This window comes from Macaca nemestrina, chromosome 4 (genome assembly GCF_043159975.1).
Source record: "Macaca nemestrina isolate mMacNem1 chromosome 4, mMacNem.hap1, whole genome shotgun sequence".
Lineage (NCBI taxonomy): Eukaryota > Metazoa > Chordata > Mammalia > Primates > Cercopithecidae > Macaca > Macaca nemestrina.
Genome location: NC_092128.1, coordinates 24,494,038 through 24,514,942, shown reverse-complemented (window position 1 = coordinate 24,514,942; position 20,905 = coordinate 24,494,038). Strand labels below are relative to the sequence as shown.

At 44.7% G+C, this 20,905-nt stretch overlaps 1 protein-coding gene across 1 annotated transcript; it reads left to right on the top strand.

Moving 5' to 3' along the window:
- Window positions 1-107: 107 nt before the first annotated feature.
- Window positions 108-18,897, top strand: LOC105471346 (aldo-keto reductase family 1 member B10-like). Its single transcript, XM_071094484.1, has 10 exons — window positions 108-487; window positions 3,071-3,238; window positions 4,348-4,464; window positions 5,451-5,528; window positions 9,077-9,199; window positions 9,487-9,593; window positions 10,028-10,109; window positions 10,636-10,719; window positions 11,367-11,449; window positions 13,161-18,897. The coding sequence occupies exons 1-10, from the start codon at window positions 422-424 to the stop codon at window positions 13,201-13,203; spliced, it is 951 nt and encodes a 316-aa protein (XP_070950585.1). The 5' UTR covers window positions 108-421; the 3' UTR covers window positions 13,204-18,897.
- Window positions 18,898-20,905: the final 2,008 nt, after the last annotated feature.

Genomic DNA, 20,905 nt, shown 5'->3' with positions numbered 1-20,905 from the left:
ATGGATTTCCTGTTTGCTTATGGCAGGAAAGCTACTGTGGCCAGGCTCCAACTCCTCCCACTGTAGATAACACCAGCCTTCATAAGCAGCACGTAGCCGGGCTGGTAGCTCATGCCTATAATCCCAGCACTTTGGAAGGCCGAGGTGGGCAGATCACCTGAGGTCAGGGGTTTGAGACCAGCCTGTCTCTACTAACAATATAAAAATTACCTAGAAGTCGCAGTGGGCGCCTGTAATCCCAGCTACTCGGGAGGCTGACGCAGGAGAATTGCTTGAACCCAGGAGACGGAGGCTGCAGTGGGCCGAGATCGCACCACTCCACTCTACCCTCGGCGACACAGCAAGACTGTCTCAAAAACAACAACAAAAAGCAGGACGTGAGACTTCTACCTGCTCACTCAGAATCATTTCTGCACCAACCATGGCCACCTTTGTGGAGCTCAGTACCAAAGCCAAGATGCCCATTGTGGGCCTGGGCACTTGGAAGGTAAATATGCAAATCTTTGCACAGCCTTCTTCCCTGGAGGGGCGTTTGGGTGTTTTCTCTTTCTGCATTCAGCCAGGAAGCCTGGAGGTCGGGCAGGGGTTTGGAGACATGAGATTCAGTCCTGGAGCCTAGACTCTGGTTGCTTTCTTTTCTCAGAGTTCATTCAGGCTGCAAAGCTCCAAGGCTGGCTTTCCCAGCAGTGCTGAGAGCTTCTCTAGCAAGTATCAAATTTCAAGCAGCTGTTGGACCTAAAATTGTATTCCAGGGCAGTTTCTCTCTCTGGCTCTAGAAGACAATTGGGCTCAACGTTTCCCCAGAGCCTTGGCTGTGGCTTTGTTGTGGGCCAGGTGGTTGCGGAGACGATGCAGACCCCCAAGTCCTTGGCATCCCTTTGCAGATCAGGGTGTGGGACTTGGGCTAGCAGAATCCATATGACCTGGGAGCTTGTTAGAAATGCAGAACTGGCCGGGTATGGTGGCTCATGCCTGTAAACCCAGCACTTTGGGAGACCCAGACAGGAGGATTGCTTGAGCCCAGGAGTTGGAGACCAGTCTGGGCAGCATGGTAAGACCCCATTTCTACAAAAAATAAATAAATTAGCTGGGCATGGTGGGACGCACCTGTAGTCCCAGTCACTTGGGAGGCTGAGGTGGAGATTGAGTGTTAAGCCTGAGAGGTCAAGGCTGCAGTGAGCAGTGATTGCGCCACTGCCCTCCAGTTTCAGCAACAGAGTGAGATCCAAGAAAGAAAGAGAGAAAGAGAGAGAGAGAAAACGCAGAGTCTCAGGCTCCACCCCAGGCTACTGATGGGCATCTGCACTTTAACAAGATCCCCAGGTGGTTCCTGTACACACTGAAATCTGCAACGTGCTGGGGCTGCCGAGAGCCTGGCCTGGGAGTCATGAGCTCCACCCGGCTGTGTTAATGTCAGCTGGCAAAACGGCGTAAGGCACATCCAGGACTCAGTGAGGCAGGTTCCTGAGCCTCTCTTAGGCTAAGTTTGAAGTTGTTCCATCACCACCTCACTCTGCCTTCTTTGCCATTTCCATCCATGATGGCACTATCCTAACTAGCGACCAGAAGCAGTCTTTAGAATTCCTCTTCTCTCCTATCCCTCATGGCTAATGCCTGTGCTGAGTTTTCTGCCTCTGGCTCTTTCCTTTTGTGCACCCTGATGTTTCCCCTCTCTTGTGCCGAGCTGGAGGGTAGGACACTCTGTTGCCACACTGGGTCATTCTCAGGATACGTTCTAGGTGTATCTGGGCGAACAGATCACTTCCAGCTTGATTCATGCACAGCGTCTCTTGTTCAATAGCAAAATTTGCCCAAAATCAGAGCTTCAATCCTATATAAATGGAACAAATAATCACTTCCAGAACTCTAGGGAATCTGCTCACCCTGGGTAAGTTTACCAGAGAGTTTCACAATTTTGGAATTGAATGTAAGAATTATGAAGGGAGTCATCTTCGACATGTGGGGATGATAGATAAAGGATTATGAACTTAGCAGTGGAGGTGAAGGATGGCGTAGCGTAGCGGTTGGGGACACAGGGGTGTTTCTAGATGTCTGGCAGCAGCCCGCTTCTTGTTCAGATGGTAGGGCAGCTGTGCATCTATATTTTGTGTTCTTTTCAATGTTTGTTATCTCACAGTAGAAGATGTTTAAAAGACTATTTTGTGAGAGATCTAGTTTTAAGTGCTTTTTGCCCCCATCATTGACTTGGTTAGGTTAGAACAAATATGTGATAATTCTATTTCCTTTCTTTTCTTTCCTTCCCTTCTTTCTCTCCCTCTCTCTCGTTCTCCCTCCCTCCCTCTTTCTTCTTATAGGAATGGAAAACAAACTCTATTCCTGTAAGATTTTCTATTTCTCCTTTTTTTCTGAAAGGATCCTTCTATAATGAATGGCCTCTACTGAGCCTTACTGTGTGTCAGATGATGTGCTTAACTTAACATTCATTGCAGCATGTCATCATCACAAAGGCCTCATGAGGCTGGTGCCATTTTTTTTTTTTTTTTTCCATTTTGCAGACAAGGTTTAGAGAGATGGAATCAACTACTTAGACCTACACACCCAGTAAGTGTTGGAATCGGGATTGATGCTGTAATGACCATTATCCAGATCCTTATCACCATTTGGGGATATTGTCTGAAAATTCCTCTGGGTTTTTTATAGTCAAGCTTTCATCTGGGTCTTCAGGAAGTTGCAGTGGAGCCATCTGCACTCCCCGACATACCTGAAGACATTTCAGGACTAACCTGGTTGAAAGGGAACTGACTTTAACTAGGACAGGACATAGGACATAATCATAATAAAGTGTGTTTCCTCCCGGATATCGCCTGGCAAAGGAGAGCCCAGTGAGGCCTTGGTTTGGAGAAACTGGGCCATGTGGGGCAGCCTGTTGAAGGTGGTCTGGGGACAAGACAATATGTTGGTTGCTGAATGTGGTATAATTCCAGCTACTGGGGAGGTGGGAGCATTGCTTGAACCTGGGAGTGTGAGGCCAGCCTTGGCAACATGGCAACTCCCCATCACTTAAAAAAAAAAAAAAAAATGTGTGATGGGCTTTTCTTTTGCCTTTCAGTCTCCTCTCGGCAAAGTGAAAGAAGCAGTGAAGGTGGCCATTGATGCAGGGTATCGCCACATTGACTGTGCCTATGCCTATGAGAATGAACATGAGGTGGGGGAAGCCATCCAAGAGAAGATCCAAGAGCAGGCTGTGAAGCGGGAGGACCTGTTCATCGTCAGCAAGGTGCACATGGCACATTGGGTGCGAGGCCTTCACTTGAAGGCAGGCAGAAGTATCTGGGTTGGGTTGGCAGCGAGAACTCTGTCAGCCTTTTCTACATGTAGCCCTTTTCATCCCTGCCTTGATAACATCCGTGGATACAATTCTATCCATACTCCAAGCCGTTATTCATAATTGAACATGTCGTTGCTGTGCCACCTGCCTGCAGGTTGGTTTTCCCACAGTGGGCTTGTCTCCATGGAGCCCTGCACTGCCCTGGGCCTCCCTGTTCCCCATCAGAGGGATCCACCATCTGCCCAGAGGCAGTCAGAGGCCAAGGGTGCAGGCAGGGCTTGATGTGTGGCCTCCCTGTCAGCACTGTGGCCTCCCTGTCACCACTGTGGACATGTGACTATGTCCCTGAGGCTGTCAGCCAGAGGGCATTTTGGAAACAGTAGGAGCATTTTTCTATTGTCACATATGATTTTCTTCATTAAATCTATCGAAAGGTGAGGTACACAATGTTATAAAAAAGAAGGGGGTGTTGGGTGTGAGGGGGTTGAGAATCACTGGATTTACATTATACACAACTTGCTGAGAAACACTAGTTCTAGGTACTTGGATATTGCATACATCTGGTGGGACATATAGACCCCACTGTGTAGCAGCCAAGTGTGGAGAAAGCCCTTACAAAGTTATCATCTGGGGCCTGACAGGCTTGATAAGGGACCTGTCAGATAGGTCAGATAAAGGACTATCTTTTCCCGAAGGCCTAGGAATGCTTGACATTTAAACGTTACACACAAGTCCTGCTCTCAGAGAGCCCACAGCTGACAAAGAGACTGAGGCAGGTAAACACATTTCAAATCTGTGGCCACATTTACTTAAATGATCTGAGAGACATATAGAGTACTAGGAGAGTTGAAAAAGTAAATTGCTTTCAACACTTAAGACATGTCATTGACGTGCTGAGCCCTGGTGATCTTCCACACTGTGTCATGGATCTTAATCAGCTTTGTTATAAATGGCCTGTGCCAGGTTAGATCAGGGTGCAAATCAAAAGGCAGGGACAATGGGTATAACGTGGCCCTTCCTTCTCCAAATATTAACAGCTCATTGCTACACTCTTGCAGTTGTGGCCCACTTTCTTTGAGAGACCGCTTGTGAGGAAAGCTTTTGAGAAGACCCTCAAGGACCTGAAGCTGAGCTATCTGGACCTCTATCTTATTCACTGGCCACAGGGATTCAAGGTTTGAGCGACTCCCTTTCTCAGCCTCTAGATTCTGAGCAGGTGTCAGAAAATAGTAGCTGCACCAGGGCTAGGGGTGGTGTGGACTGGAGCAGGACACCTTGCACTTCATAATTGGGAGTGTCAGGTGGTCAGGAAGAGACCTTGGAGCAGAAAGACGCTAGCGTGGAAGGGAGGCTGAGGCCATGTGTGCTGCTGAGGTGGCCACATGCCTGTGTTTTCTTGCAGTTATGTCTGAGAGAAGCCATGATTTCTGGCAGCCCAGACAAGTTGCAACTGCCCTATCACCTCTGTCTTGATTTCGCGCCCCAGAGTTGCCCTCCCAGGAAATCCCTTGGATTACATGTGCATAACTATATTCCAGGGCCTAATTATCTTCTTAAGCAAAGCACACCCCGGGAGTGGCATCTTGGAGAAAAGCCCAAGTGCGGTGATGCTGGAAGGAAGCCAGTAGTCATCGCGGCTCCCATTGCCTGGGGCTCTGCTCTACCTGCTCCTGAGGGGTGGGAGAGACAAATTTCCAGCTCTCTCCCCTCCTGACCAGCGGGAGTGCTGATGGCCTGCCATCCCTTATTCCATGTCTCTTCTAGAGGCTGCAAGGATAGAAGCTGGCCAATATCTTCCCCAGAAAACCACACCCTGGAGATCTAATCCTTATCCAGTGATACTGAAATGAAAGTTTGCCCTTGGGTGTACACAGGATCTAGGTGTATGAGGTGAATGTCCATGGTGATAAAGGTGGCTTCTGGAATGTACTAACAGCAGATCTGAACATCAATCCAGTGGTTTCTAAAATATATGGATTAATATGCTATAGTAGATATAGAGATTTTATTTAAACTCACATTGTTGTAGTATGTACTGCAGAGCCTGAAAAACTGGTATGCACATGTGGTATTTAGCAAGAGTCAGGACCCTGAAACCTTGTTTAACAGAACCAAGTGTCCTGATGCAGATTCCAGTAAACTTTTCATTCTGTATTTACAGTCTGGGGATAACATTTTTCCCAAAGATGATAAAGGTAATATCATCGGTGGAAAAGCAACGTTCTTGGATGCCTGGGAGGTAGGTTCCAGCTTCCTCTAAGTGTGCTGGGAGAGAAATCTTCAGTTATCCATGAGACTTCCCGTTGATATGAAAGAGGCCGTGTGCCTAATGCTTTCTAATTTCATCATTGTGATTCTCTAGCTCTTCTAATATCTTCCTCATCACCTTTGGCTTTTGGGTGCATCTGATACTATTTAGATTTCAAGTCTAGAACTGAGTCTTCAAATAAGACTGGAAATACAATGTACCCCACTTTGGGGAATACACATGCTGTTCACAAACTAGGGCGAGCCATTTGAAACAGGAGGTTTGGGCCTGATTTGCTCATAGCAGCTGAGTAACCTAGGGTCAGTTTTGTTACTCTTTTAGTGCTGAGTTTTCTCTTCTTAAAGAAGAAGTCTTATAACACATACTACTAATATATATTTTTGAGGGTGCAATAAAGATTAAGATGGTTTACATGCCAGGAACATTAGTCACAGTAGCCATTTAATCATCTAAACCTATAAGACAGGGTTAACATCCCCCTTTATAAATAATGACATTTGAAGCCTAGATTGATTGGTGACTTGCGCAGGTCATGTCACAATGTGTGTGGCAGAGCTGGGATTGGACCTAGACTCATCTGAATCACAAGTCCAACCACCAAAGCCATCAGCGCGGTGCTTGGCAGGCAGTGAACACACATCCAGAAATCAGGGAGCCTGAGTGCCCTGCTTCCCGGATCACATCATGACCTGTTTCACATCATTCCCATTCAAAGTGAATTAGGGATCAGTGTTTTCTCTGATCATTTTTTATTATACCATTCTATCCTTTTGCAAATGCTAGTAGAGAACGAAGTGGAGGTATGAGTTAAAAATGATCAGTGGCATCTGACTCCAAGAGTTAATGGTGTCATAGTGGCAGCTGTCTGTGTAGGGATGCATGTAGTTGCGAGTTTGTATTGTGTTTTACAAGGGAAAATATATTAAGCCTCACCTTTCTGAAATGCTTAGAATTGACCAGATTCAATTAAATGTAGCTTTTTCTGTGTATTGTTGGTTCAAAAACATTAATCCACAAACACAACATTCTTTTTTTAAAGACAGAGTCTCACTTTGTCGCCCAGGCTGGAGTGCAGTGGCTTCATCTTGGCTCACTGCAACATCCCTCTATCGAGTTCAAGCCATTCTCCTGCCTTAGCCTCCTGAGTAGCTGGGACTGCACGTGCGTACAACCACGCTCGGCTAACTTTTGTATTTTTAGTAGAGACAGGGTTTCACCGTATTAGCCAGACTGGTCTCGAACTCCTGACCTCAGGGGATCCACCCATCTCGGCTTCCCAGAGTACTCGGATTACAGGTGTGAGCCACTGCACCTGGCAGTTTGCCTTACATTTGATCAGTTTTTTTGCCTTAGCTCCTATGATATTAAGTATGGCAAGTATGTAAGTGTAGCCTGCGTCTCACAGTGCTGTTTTCTGAATGAATACGGGAATGACTGTTAAATAAAACATTTGAAAGGCATGGAAAGATATCAGTGATCAAGGTCAGAGGCTCTGATTTGAAACAAGCAGGCTTGAATATGAAAGCACTGGATGTTTATGTAGACCCACAGCCAGTTCAGTAGAAACCTCATTGACCACCCTGAAGCAGACGGGAGGAAAAAGTATAAAGATGTCAAGTTCGAAGACAGGCAAACTAACCTGACCTATGATGTACAATAGCTTTTAAATTATGTAATTGCTACATCGGAAGTTTGAGGGAACCTTAAGATTTCATAGCTTTTAAACTCTCCTCCCCAATTGAATAACTTCGTCTACGCTAGTGGTCTCAATGTTGGTGGAGCATTAGAACCTGAGGAGTTTACAAATCCCAATGTCTAGGCTACAACTCAGATAAAATCTGTAAGAAACTCCGGGGGGTGAAACCCAGCCACCGATATTACTTTTTTTTTGTTTGTTTTAATTTAGATAGTCTTGTCCTATTGCCTAGGCTGCGGTACAGTGGCAAGATCATAGCTCAGTGCAGCCTCGGACTCCTGGGCTCAAGCAATCCTCCCAAGTAGCTGGGATCAGAGGCACGTGCCACCACATCCAGCTAATTAAGAAAAATTTTTCTGGTAGACACAGAGACTTGCTATGTTGCCCAGGATGGTCTCGAACACCCGGCCTCAAGCAATCCTCCTGTCTCAGCCTCTGATAATGTGTATCAGAAAGATATATATTATTAGTATGTATTATAAGACTTTTTTTGAGAAGAGAATACTAAGGCCTACAAGAGTTAAAAACTTACCCTAGGTTGCTGAAACCCAGGCTCAAACCCCCTGTTCCAATCCTATCCCAAAGTGCTGAGATTACAGTCATGAGCCACTGCATCCACCGGTAGTTTTTAAACATCCCTGGTGATTCCAAGTTGCAGCCAAAGTTGAGAAGGGCTGGATAAAGAGTTCCCTGAACATGTCATGTTCATCCCTGCCTCTGAGCTTTGCTATTGCCTTCCTGTCTCATATGCTCATATTTTTCCCCTCTTATCTCTCTCTCTCTCTTTTTTTTTTTTTTTTTTCTGAGGTGCAGTTTAAACTCTACCTGGAGGTCTGCCCTGACAGCTGCAGGCTGTGTGAATCTCTTCCTTCTCTTTCCTTTCTGACTCTGTCTATGCCACGGTCATGTTATCTGAGGCAGCCTCAGGGTCATGGTTGATGGCTCCATAGAAGGGAACCCTGGCACTTTAATTGGACTGTAAGAATCCCAGAAGAAGGAAGCACATTGTATACTTTTACATCCTGACAACTTCTGGAACATGTAATAGATGGCTAATAAATACATGTTGCATTGGAGGCTGCTGCTAACATATATGATATCTTTGGGCAAGTTTGGAAAATGCCCAATATAGGCTAAAAGTTATACAAAGATTCCCTTCCTTGGGGGTCCCTGTAGTTTCTGTACCGGGAAGCATGGCTGGATATGCAGACAGTGGGTCAGGTTTCAGCCCCACACAACCCCTTGCCCAGGTGCCCCTGCCAGGGCATAATCTATATGCATGACCTTCCTGCAAACCCAAGCACGGTTGGTGTGGGAGAAAGTGACTCAGGACCCACAAGTGAGGCTTCTCCACATGCTGCAGCCTCTTCCTGACTAACACAGCTTGCCCAGGTTTGGGTGTACAATGCACACACAGCAGTAGCTACCCGCTGTCATTTGGATTCATTAAAAATAAAATCATCTCATAAGTTTGTAAATGTTCATTTTTTATTTTTTTATTTTTTGCATTACAAAACTTTCATATTTCCCCTGTGTACAGAAGTATAATTTTGAGTGTGTTTCTTTATGTGTAAGGTGAGAGTGGCAAGAATATAAAATCTTTACCTGTTACTCCTAGTTTTTCTTGGGCTGAGGAGGGGCAGTAGTACTGGAACATTCACTGATGGGCACCCAGGCCCTGGACTGAAATTTCCTGTGAATGCCTCGGCTAACCCTGTTGTGCTGGATCCTTTAGCAATCTCTGACCCAGGGAGGACTAAGGGAAGCCAGGGTCCCTGTAGTCCCTCTGGGGCTGCCCAAAAGGTCTTCCTTTCTATGACAGGCCATGGAGGAGCTGGTGGATGAGGGGCTGGTGAAAGCCCTTGGCATCTCCAATTTCAACCACTTCCAGATCGAGAGGCTCTTGAACAAACCTGGACTGAAATATAAACCAGTGACTAACCAGGTAAATTCTGTTTAGTGTAAGGGTAAATAAAGGTCTTGCCCTATTACTTCTTAAACATTGGGAGGAATGTTCAATGCTATCTATGCCCCGAGTGTCATCTCAAGGGTCAGTGATCAGGACACTTGTGGGAGGTGTGAGGCTGATCTCATGGATTTTTTAGCAAGAATCTCGGTGGGTAGATGTTTGGCCTTTGCTTGGTGGTCTTTGGGTGTCTGTGTAGAACTCCCTATGAACAACTCAAAAAGCCAGCCAGCTTTCCCCATGATGAGGATTGTTTGCTGTTGTAGGTTGAGTGTCACCCGTACCTCACGCAGGAGAAACTGATCCAGTACTGCCACTCCAAGGGCATCACCGTTACAGCCTACAGCCCCCTGGGCTCTCCCGATAGACCTTGGTGAGGCTTCCAAGCAGTGGATCCTTCTCTTGATAATCTTAAAAACATTATTTTATGTTTGGTAAATATTGGTATGAGACCATAAGTCACTGGAAAGAAAAACGTGTGTAAGGTAATGCATTTGGTACAACCAAATGGGAAGACGGTGGGAACAAATGGGAATTGAAAAGCCACAACAACAGCAACAACGAAAACATGGGTGACGTGTTTGACCCTCTGGGAATATTTCCAGTTCAGCCACTCAAGGATGAACCTGTCTTTGCAAAACGCTGAGGCTTCAGAGCCCGGGGGAAGGACCCAAGCTTCCAGGTCCTCCTGCCTGTCTCCCAGATGGAGAGGCTCTGATGATCAGTCTTGAGACCCTCATTGAAGTGGTGTCCATCTGTACATGGTAGCCATGGTGATTGTTCACATCAGCATCTTTCTGCCTCTAGGGCCAAGCCAGAGGACCCTTCCCTGCTGGAGGATCCCAAGATTAAGGAGATTGCTGCAAAGCACAAGAAAACCACAGCCCAGGTGCCATATTTTTATTTTTCTTGTTATCCAACAACTTTTTTCCAGTCTCATGTTTCATTTCTTGTGTTGTCCTCAACTAACTCCTTAAAGGGGAAGAACACAGGAGCTGAAGCCCTCTAAAGTGTTTCCTTCGAAGTCTGTTGGAACCTCAAGAAACACAAGAGCTGTCACCGAAACAAAGATAGCTTCTGCCTCACAGCTTCCTGTTAAGCCCTACAGCCAAGTCGCAAAGCGTGGCTTTGAAGTCTAGGGATATGGGTGCAGACGCCAACTCTACCTCTGATCAGCCTTATGACCCAAACTGCTTTCTTTATTCCTAAAAAATGAAGATCACAGAGTTGTCCCTAAGGTGAAGGGAGAGAATGAAGCGAGGGGCTGGCACAAGTCTATAGCTGTCAAGGGCTCAGTCAGTATCAGCGATTGTACCTGAAGCCACAGTGAGCTGCAGGGATGTTTTATTCTTCCTTTCCATAAAAGGAGGGGTCCTTGTAGCTGAGTGCAAACATGATGTCCCCTTTCCGCACAGGTTCTGATCCGTTTCCATATCCAGAGGAATGTGATTGTGATCCCCAAGTCTGTGACACCGGCACGCATTGTTGAGAACATTCAGGTAAGATCCAGGCTGGTCGGCCCTGGTACTTCTCAGTGGGTTAGGGCAGAAGCAGACCCTCTCACCAGGATTCTCACCTCATTCCTGCACTGTCTTTGGTCTTCTCCATTCCCACCACCCTATCATTTTCCAGCCCAGGGATCTAGGCTCAGTATACCTGAGATGAATGACCCATGGGCTTAGGATATGCTGGGGACAGTGCCTGCTGAAGCCCTGTCAGGTCTGAGCACAGCTGTGCCTCACACCACTGAGAAGACCCTCAGTTGCCCCTGAGCAGCTAAGCCCTGGGCCACCACATGAGCAGACTGTCCTGGCCTCCCTGCTCATCTTCTGGCAGCAGAGGAGGTGTGAACTGTCCTTGGAGAACTATCTTCCAGAAGGGCGCATCATGGAGCACAGGGCCTGTGCACACCTGGGGCTTAGTGCCTGTGAGCCTGGTCTCCCTCCCCTGGAACACTGAGCACTACAAATACTGCGGTCTTTGTGTAGGACCCAATTTAGAGAAAAATTTGTATCCCGTGGACATAATGGGAAAATCACCACTGACCAGTTTGTGCTGCTAGAGCTCCCTGCTAGAATGGCTGACAGTGTCCAGTCACAGCAGTTACGGCCTTACTGATGATGTACTGGAACTCCTATCTTTCCAGGTCTTTGACTTTAAATTGAGTGATGAGGAGATGGCAACCATCCTCAGCTTCAACAGAAACTGGAGAGCCTGCACCGGGTTGCAGTGAGTGGCATGGAGTTAACTAGGAGCATTGCCAGGAGTTTTTCTAAACTGGTAGAGAGTTAGCTGAAAGGATTAGAAGGCTGCTGGGACTACTTGTGTCTTCAAATACTATTTTGGGGCAGTTTTGAAAGTTAAAATTGGGGTACCTGGGAATCACTGCGAGGGAAACATCTCTAATTGCTGCTCATTGTCTGAACTTCTGGATGTAGAGCTAGAATTGTAACAGAAGGTGTGTTGTCAATAGGCAGGAGGTGAGCATTCATTTGTTCATGCATTCAATAAATATCTAGTGGTCCTCTATGTGCCAGGCATTTTCTAGATGCTTGGGTTATCATACTATGTAAAGCTGCTGCCTCCACGTGCTTAGGGAGGGAGGGAAGAAGACAGAACAGAAATAAATTAACTCAAAATACATGTGACAGACAGTAACAAATGCTAGACAGAAAAATAAAGTAGGGCAAAGTGGATAGGAAGTGGTGGGTGGTAGTGGGACAGATCCTTTATACGGGGTGGGTCAAGGGAGGCTTTGCTGTGAGGAATATGCCATATACATATTTGGGGAAGAGCATTCTTGGCAGTGATAACAGCAGGTGCCAAGGCCCTGAGGTGGGATTGTGTTTAGAGCATTCAGGCAAGAAGGCCGGGGAGGCCGGATTAAATAATCTCCAAATGCCTCTTAAAGGAGGTGGTGGTAACTCTACTTTAAATGTCAGATAACTGGTTGCAAGAAAGATTTCACTCTGGCTAGGTGGGAATCCTAAATCATCTCTTTACAATCAATACTTTCTGATTAATGGATCTAATTAAATATATCAAAGAGAGTTGTCTGGCATTTATTACTTCGAAGTCTGTAATTCAATGACAATTTGAATTTCTTCCAATGTTTCTATAGCCAAAATGATTTTTCGGCTTTTAAAAATGGTTTCAGTATCTCAAGCATAGCTTGCTTGTCATGATATTCCGTATCTATCCTGCCCACCTTTAGTATCACAGCAGTCTTTCCTCATCTTATAATGGCTTATTTTTATCAGTGCTTAACAAAAAAGCAGCTGCTTAGTGTAAAAAGGAAGGATGAACATAAAATGGGACTTTCCCCCAAACTAAACCACTGCCCTTCCAATGAACATCATTTCCGGTGGAGGCAATGGGTTGGTGGCTCAGGAGTAAGTGCACCTGGCCTCAGATCCAACTCTAACACTGGTTTCTTAGCTGTGTGACATTGGGTAAATTTCCTAGTTTTACCTAGTTGGTTTCTTTACCTATAAAGTAGGATGATAATATTAATCGCAGCTAACATCCATTGAACCTTAGCTTAGAATGTGCCAGGGTCCTGATCCCTTTGCCGGTGCTATTATCTCATTTAATACTCATAACAATCCCCAAGCTGTCAATTCTGCTGTTGTTTCCTAGCTCATGATGTTGTGACAGTGGATTGGGACAAGACTTGTCAGTTGCCTCACCTGACACCAGGCTTACCATGAGTTGTCATTCCGAGTTGTTTCCCGTGCCCTGGTCACTGTCTGTCCTCCTTCCTAGCAAAGCCCTCATATCGAATTGAGGGAAGGTCAAGGTGTGAGCACCCTTCTTGTGTTCTTGCAGGGAGGAGGCTGAGAGAGCACAGATACCATAGAGTCCACCAGAGAAGAGTACCTTCTCAACCAGAGTTGTTGCTTTGATGGAACACAGTTTCTCTGTTTTTTTGTTTCTGCAGATCCTCTCATTTGGAGGACTACCCCTTCGATGCAGAATATTGAGGTTGAATCTCCTGGTGACATTACACAGGGGATTCTCTTTCTTCGCTGAAGTGTGACTATCTCCATCAAGTCCTATTTTAGCCACGCTTATCTGAGATCACAGTGAACTTCGTCCTGCTGTAGACCAGAATCGAGGTGCTGTTTTAGACATGTATTTCTGTATGTGCAACTAGGATCAGAATATCACAGAAAAACATGGCTTGAATAAGCAGATGACAACTTTTTCCTCTTCTCTGATCTGAACAAATATTTGTTAAGCACAAGAAATTCTGCCAACACTGAGGATGTAAAGATCAATAATAAACAATAATGATGGTAACCAAGATGGATTGAGAGTGGACTATGTTCCCACACAACGTGAAGTGCTTTCCTGTGGGGGAAGTCACTGAATCCTCAAAATGACCTCTCTGAGGTAGGTACTCTTAACATCTTAGGAGAGAGAGAGGAGGAACTTGTCAAGGCCACCCAGGTAATAAGTGACTGAACCAAGTTTCAAAGGCAGGCAGGCTCTGGGAGAGCTCACAGTGATCGATGGTCATCCTCTTCCTCCTGAGTCTTTTCCTGCCACCTTTCCTCCTTGCCTGTCTCCACCCATTCCCTGTCTTGCTCTCCCACCTTGTCTTCAATACACCATCATGCCAAAGAGTCAATGGCACAGCCTGCAAAGTGCACAATGATGCTACTGTTCCATGAGAGATATGTGGCATTTCCTTGGGAAGTAGGGTGGAAATACTTCCACTAAAGATGCTTACTGTTGCCATTAATCTGGAACATTTCTGTTTGTCCTATAATAATCACTTCTTATGAAATATTCCAACAATATAGAAATGCAGGGAAAATAAAGTAATGAGCCTCTGGTCACCCACATTATAATGTTAACAGGTGTTAGCCGGGTGTAGTGGTATGCACCTTAGTCCCAGCTACTAGAGAGGCTGAAGTGGGAGGGTCGCTTGAACCCAGGAGGTAGAGTTTGCAGTGAGCCAGACTTGCACCACTGAACTCCAGCCTGGGTGACAGAGAGAGACTCTGTCTCAAAACAAGAAACCAAAAACAAATGCTAACATTTGGCCATATTGTCTCCAAACCTTTAAAAAAAATTAAAGAAATTAGGGGTTACCAATATAGTCAAGGACCACTTTGTGCACGTCCTGATCCCCATTCCCCTGACTCCTTCTCCAGAGGCAAATGCCTATCCTAAATTGGTGAGTCCCCTCACCCTCTGATTGGGGCTGGGGGGTACACCTACATTCCCAGGCTTCCTTGCTATGTTGTAACTTCCCCTGGGTTTGCTCAGTGAGAGGTACTGTTAGGAGCTTGAAGGGCTGGAGAAGGGAAGAGCCAGGCATTTCTCTCTCCCTCTCTCCCTGTCTCTTGACCTTGAGTGGCATCTCCAGTAGAAAGCACATTCCTCTGTGGGCCCAGCTTTTTCCAGGCAGCCTCCACCTTGATTCTATCTCCTACCAGCCAAAGCTTCTGGGTTGAGGGAACAGCACTCTTTGACTTTCTTCCTTAGGAGCGAGGATCTCTTCCTGCTGCTGCTAAACCGAGTTGCCTCATGTTCTCCTTTCAATAGCCCAGCTATTCCATCACGTGTAACTGATCACCTATTATAACCAATTATTTGAATCAAACATCCAATATTTAAAAATCTTAGCACAGTTTCTTTTCTCCTGGCTAGACCTTTCCCTGTTATACTTCCCATGGACATTTTTGTATTTTTACTATATATGTTCACATCCATACACAATGTCATAGACGGGGTGCTTTTAAAATGTCTATAAAATGTATACAATTGATACACAGGAAGCAATTTCATCCCAGAGCCCAGTGATATCTCCTTAGTGAGCATTTGGTGAAACTTTTCTTCTTCATGTGACTGTGATTATGACTTGCTTGATAAAAAGCTTAGGTTATAGGAGAAAATGATTGGTTTTCTATTATGTGGCATTTTTTTGTTCATTTGTTTCACTTCAATTTAACCAAACGGAGGTAAATTTTAAAAGCTAATGTGGAGGAATGCTGTGTTTTAACAAGCAACTTCTTAGGTATTCTGTTCTCTGTCTTTGTAGAGAACGAGTCTTGCTCTGTTGCCCAGGCTGGAGTGGAGTGCCGTGGCATGATTATAGCTCACTGCAATCTTCAATTCCTGGGCTCAAATGATTCTCCTGCCTCAGCGCCATGAGTAGCTTGGAGTACACGCACAGGCCACGACCTCCTGCTAATGACTTTTTGTAGAGACATCATCTTGTGATGTTGCTATGTTGCCCAGGTTAATCTTGAACTCCTGGCCTCAAGTGATCCTCCCACCTTTGCCTTCCAAAGTGATGGGATCACAGGCATGCACCACCTCACCAGCCAGTTATCTGATTATATTTTCAGTATTTATATCTTGAGTAATGAGAACCTTGCAGGTCTCATAATCCTCAATGTCACAACTGTAACAAATACAAGGCATCCACCCTAAAATTTGTTCACTATTTTGTCCCAGTTGGTCAGAAACAAAGCCACCATCCTCAACAACTAAACCAAAGCCACCGTTATGGGGAGAGAATCTAAGGTATACACTACAGATGTATGTTAAATAACTCTTATGATAATGTAGGGAACTTGCCTTATGAATAGAAAGGAAAGGGAGTAACCACAGAGAGGAAGATGGTAAGGTCAGTGGGAAAAGGAAGGGAGTTTGTCATGGGAAGTAGGGAGGCAAGGAGTGAGGCTCTTATGTTTCAAGTATTCTCTCCACTCATTGTCTAAGAGAGGGCTAGAAAGATGGGTAGCAACTACCATGGAGATTGTGGAATCACTGTGACTGTCCTGCCGGGCCCAGGTAGTCCAGAGGGCTAGACTCCCGCTGTTGTATTGAAGTGATATCTGGCAAATGCTGGCCAGATGATGCCAAAGTATAACTAGGACCTAAAGGGATTTGGATCTCCCATTCAGACCCCGTAAAGCCTGACTGTCTAGGGCTGCTCCAGTCATTTCAACAACCTTGCAACAACGCTGCATTTTACATGATTAAAAATTTGGACCCAGCTGAGACTGGTGGTTCACACCTGTAATCCCAGCACTTTGGGAGGCTGAGGCAGGAGGATCGCTTGAGGCCAGGAATTTGAGACTAGCCTGGGCAACTTAGTGAGACTGTTGCTATATGAAATATTATTTTAAAAAATGTGGACCCTACTTATTGTATTATTGTGAGATTTAACGGTACATTATAGTTAAGAATGTACAGATGAAAGAGGCTTCTACAGAAAATAGTTTTCAGTAAAATTTGAAAGAACCCTGAAGAGTGAAGATTGTTGGAAGTAAGTTTTTGTTTTGTTTTGTTTTGTTTTTTGCTTTACTGAGACTGCATGACTAAAGCAATGTAAACTCTGAAGAGACAATTATGCAAAAATATGCCAGCGGCGGTGAATCATGCCTGTAATCCCAGCACTTTGGGAGGTTAAGGAGGGTGGATCCTTTGAGGTTTGGAGTTTGAGACCAACCTGGCCATCATGGCTAAACCTGGTCTCTAATAAAACTACAAAACTGATCTAGCAATGGTGGCACACCCCTGTAATCCCACTCAGGAGGCTGAGGCACGTGAATGCTTGAACCTAGGAGGCGAAGGTTGCAGTGAGCCGAGATTGCGCCACTGTACTCCTGCCCGGGTGACAGAGTGAAGCTCCATCTCAAAACAAAAAAAAACAAACAAACAAAAAATAGGAAATAAACAGACTTGGACAAACCATTTGGCAATTTTCTTATAATCAATAGAGCTTATTCATGTCAGTAAGAAATCTAAGATGCCCAACACAAAGTTGGTACATAAAAATTGACCATTAAATGACATGAAAAATTGTACAGACTAGTAATAAAAATGCAAATTAAAATAAGCCTTTTTCACTATCAAACCAACAAAACTTAGAAATGACAGGAAAATCTCTCTAGAAAGATATGAATATTAACAGTTTTTTCTATGTTGTTTGGCAGCAAGTTTATATTTGTTATACTTTTACATACTTTTCAAAAGTTCCACAATAAGAAATGAACTTTTACATTCTAGAGAGGCATTAAGGATTTAAAAAGGAACAGATTTAACTCAATTAGTTATTTTATACATCCACTGGGAAAACCAAATGAAAAAGACACTTTTATTTCAAATTATTCTCATTTAACAAGCCTTTCGATTTTTGAAAATACGTATTCTGAATGTACAATGAAATGGAATTTGATTACATTTAATTTTAAATTCTATCTAATTCATTTGTTTTTCCTCATTTGTTGTCAGCGTTTTCCCAGAAACTTCATGAAAGTTTTGCACCCTTAAAATCTTAGAATGTTGCCTTCCAGCACTTTTGTTGGTTCAAAAATGTCAACCCCCAGATAAGTTAGGAAGAGTTGGTGGGATCAAGAGGACCTTGACCGTTACTAAAAAATTACACAGGAGAGGTACTTGTGCCTCAGGGTTTTGCCCTTGCTATTCTTACTGCCCGGGATGCTCTGCCCTCACGTATTAGAATAATTCTCTGACTTGTATTTTTAATTTCCTTGCTGATTTATCGTCTTCTCAGAGACACCCTTCTTCATCATCCTATTTAAAATTAACCCATCTCCTCTGATATTTCCTCTTGCCCTTCTGTGTTTTCTTCTTCTCCATAGCATTTGTTTATCCATATGTTATATATTTTATATATTTGCTGTTTGCTTGCTTACCCTGCTTCTACCCACTAGAATGTAAGCTCTATGAGAGAAGGGATTTCTGCGTTTTGTTAATTATTATATTCCCCTGCCTCAATGATATCTGGTGAATAAATGCATAGATGGAATGTATGGAACAATGGATGGATGGAGGGAGGGAGGCATGGACGGATGGATGGAGGGAAACATGGAAGGAAGCATGGAAGGATGGATGGAAGGTTGAATGGAAGGAGGGATGGGTGGAAGGATACATGGATTGGGGTTGGATGAATGGTGGATGGATGGATGGTTGTGTGGGATATGATGAGGTTTCTCTTCAAATAATGTGATCAATCTTTTATTCTCTAATTCATAGTAACCCCTCCACCTTTTTTCCTTTTTCTCTTTTATTTTTGCCTTTGTTAGATGCCCAAGCATGCCACAGTACCAGGTGTTATCAGTAGCTGCTCACATTCCATTCCTTATTTAGAAAGAGGACTAACTTTTGAGCTCATTACAGACACTCCTTCCCCTTTATTCTCTGCTTTTTTTACATGCCCACCTGATCTGAAAAAATCAGATGTTTAGCCAAACGGGATTAGTTTAGATTGTGCGACCGACCCTGGCCAATGGAGAAAGGGTACAGGGGCAGTACTTGCGTCAGGAATAAAGGCTCTCCTGCCCTTTTGTTCATGTGTGCTCTCATGGCGACTGGCCAAGGAAGCACCCCTCGGCGCAGAAGTAAAATTGCTTTGCTAAGAATCCTTTTGTTCAAGTGTCCAATTTCCTTAAGATCTTGAGCATTATTCCTAACAGTTCTGGTGCCCAACTTTGGGGCTCGAACATTCTCCTTTGGGAAGGGGGCCTTTGGTCACTCCACCCAGAGGGGTGCATCCTACTGTCTAGTTACCGTGCCCCTAGGGTGAGGGAGACCGTGGCCCACCAGTTGTAAGGAAAAAATTCAGATTCTTAGCAAAACGGGAAGGAGAGCCTGGCAAGACTGCAGCAATAAGAGGAGCAGGTAATTCTTTTTTTTTTTTTTTTAATCTTAGTAATTTAAAATTATTTATTTTCTTTAAAAAAAATTTTTTTTATTATACTTTAAGTTCTAGGGTACATGTGCACAATGTGCAGGTTTGTTACATATGTATACATGTGCCAAGTTGGTGTGCTGCACCCATTAACTCGTCATTTACATTAGGTATATCCCCTAATGCTATCCCTCCCCCCTGCCCCCATCCCATGACAGGCTCCAGTGTGTGATATTCCCCTTCCTGTGTCCAAGTGTTCTCATTGTTCAATTCCCACCTATGAGTGAGAACATGCGGTGTTTGTTTTTCTGTTCTTGCGATAGTTTGCTGAGAATGATGGTTTCCAGCTTCATCCATGTCCCTACAAAGGACATGAACTCATCCTTTTTTATGGCTGCATAGTATTCCATGGTGTATATGTGCCACATTTTCTTAATCCAGTCTGTCACTGATGGACATTTGGGTTGGTTCCAAGTCTTTGCTATTGTGAACAGTGTCGCAATAAACATACGCGTGCATGTGTCTTTATAGCAGCATGATTTATAATCCTTTGGGTATCTACCCAGTAATGGGATGGCTGGATTAAATGGTATTTCTAGTTCTAGATCCTTGGAGCAGGTAATTCTTGTGCACGGAATAAGGTAGGAGATTTCGCAAAGGTGACAAAGTATTTCCTAGGTGGTCGGGATAAGTTGGAGGCTGAGAGTGTATGAATGACACTAAGTATGGGGGTTGTGTGGAGTGAGTGAGTCTTGTCTGTGGCCTCATGCTGCCATCTATCAACTAGAGGCAGGAACAGACAGAGCAGACAAAGAGGAAGGGGGAGAGTAGAAAATCCAAACAGGTGGGGTTGGAGCCTTTCCCCAAAGCCTCAGCAAGCCTCCAGGAAGGGGGAGGGTAGAAATCTCTAACTGGAGGGGTTGGGCCCCCTCCCATAATCCCTAAGATAGGGAACGTTTCAAGTAAGACGGGAAAACTAGAGAGTCTAGAGAGGATGAAATTCCTTCTGATAGCCCCTTGGGGCTTATGCTAAAGTCTTGAAAAGATAATAAGAGAACCAAGTAAAAACAAAAACAGTAGATGATAAAATATTGTTGTTTTACTTTAGTTCAATAATTCATCCTTAAGCCTTCACTTTTCTGGCCAAAATTTAAGTCTAATGAAGAGCGGATGTGTCATCTCTTAATCGAACATGTTAATGATAAGAGCCCTGTCTCTGGAAAAATCGATTCCGCCCTCTGCTGGCGGCAGCGACCAGTTCTCCTTCAGACTCTGGAGGGAGAAAGTCAACAGCCAATGTTTCTAAAAGGGGAAGAGTTCCCATGCCTAGACAACCCACACCTACTAACCCATGGGATCCTGTAAATCATCTTCCTTCCTTCAGTGCCCCCAATCCTGCCCCTCCTGTTCCTGTCTCAAGTCCCTCTGGCTGCGGTTTCAGGTTACTCCACAGCCTTTTCAGGCCATGCTCCAGACTGCTGTCCCTCCAGCTGACATTTTAGTTACTCCCTAGTGGCTTCAGGCCACGCCCCACCAAGTTACAACTGTATTAAATCAAAAAGCAAGGAGGTAGATCACTAACTCAAAAATTTTAAAATATGAGGCTATCTTACTGGAAAAAGAGATGATTTAATATTAACTACTAATAATTCAGTTCATCCAGCAGGCTTTTTTTTTTTTTTTTTTGAGAATTTCACTCTTGTTGCCCAGTTTGGAGTTCAAAGGCACGATCTGGGCTCACTGCAACCTCTGCCTCCTGGGTTCAAGCGATTCTACTGCCTCAGCCTCTCAGGTAGCTGGGATTAAGGGCTTGTGCCATCACGACCGGCTGATTGCTTTGCATTTTTAGTAGAGAGGGGCTTTCCCCATGTTTGTCAGAGTGGTCTTGAACTTCCGACCTCAGGTGATCCGCCCGCCTTGGCCTCCCAACGTGCTGGGATTACAGGCATGAGCCACCGCACCCGGCCATCCAGCAGGCTTTTTAACGGGGGATCCAAACTTAAAAGGAG

Excerpts from the sequence above, each read along its gene's own strand:
- LOC105471346 (XM_071094484.1), top strand. The coding sequence starts at position 422 with ATGGCCACCTTTGTGGAGCTCAGTACCAAAGCCAAGATGCCCATTGTG. Across the intron at positions 488-3,070 it reads TGGGCCTGGGCACTTGGAAG|TCTCCTCTCGGCAAAGTGAA; the intron begins GTAAATATGCAA and ends TTTGCCTTTCAG. Across the intron at positions 10,110-10,635 it reads ACAAGAAAACCACAGCCCAG|GTTCTGATCCGTTTCCATAT; the intron begins GTGCCATATTTT and ends CTTTCCGCACAG.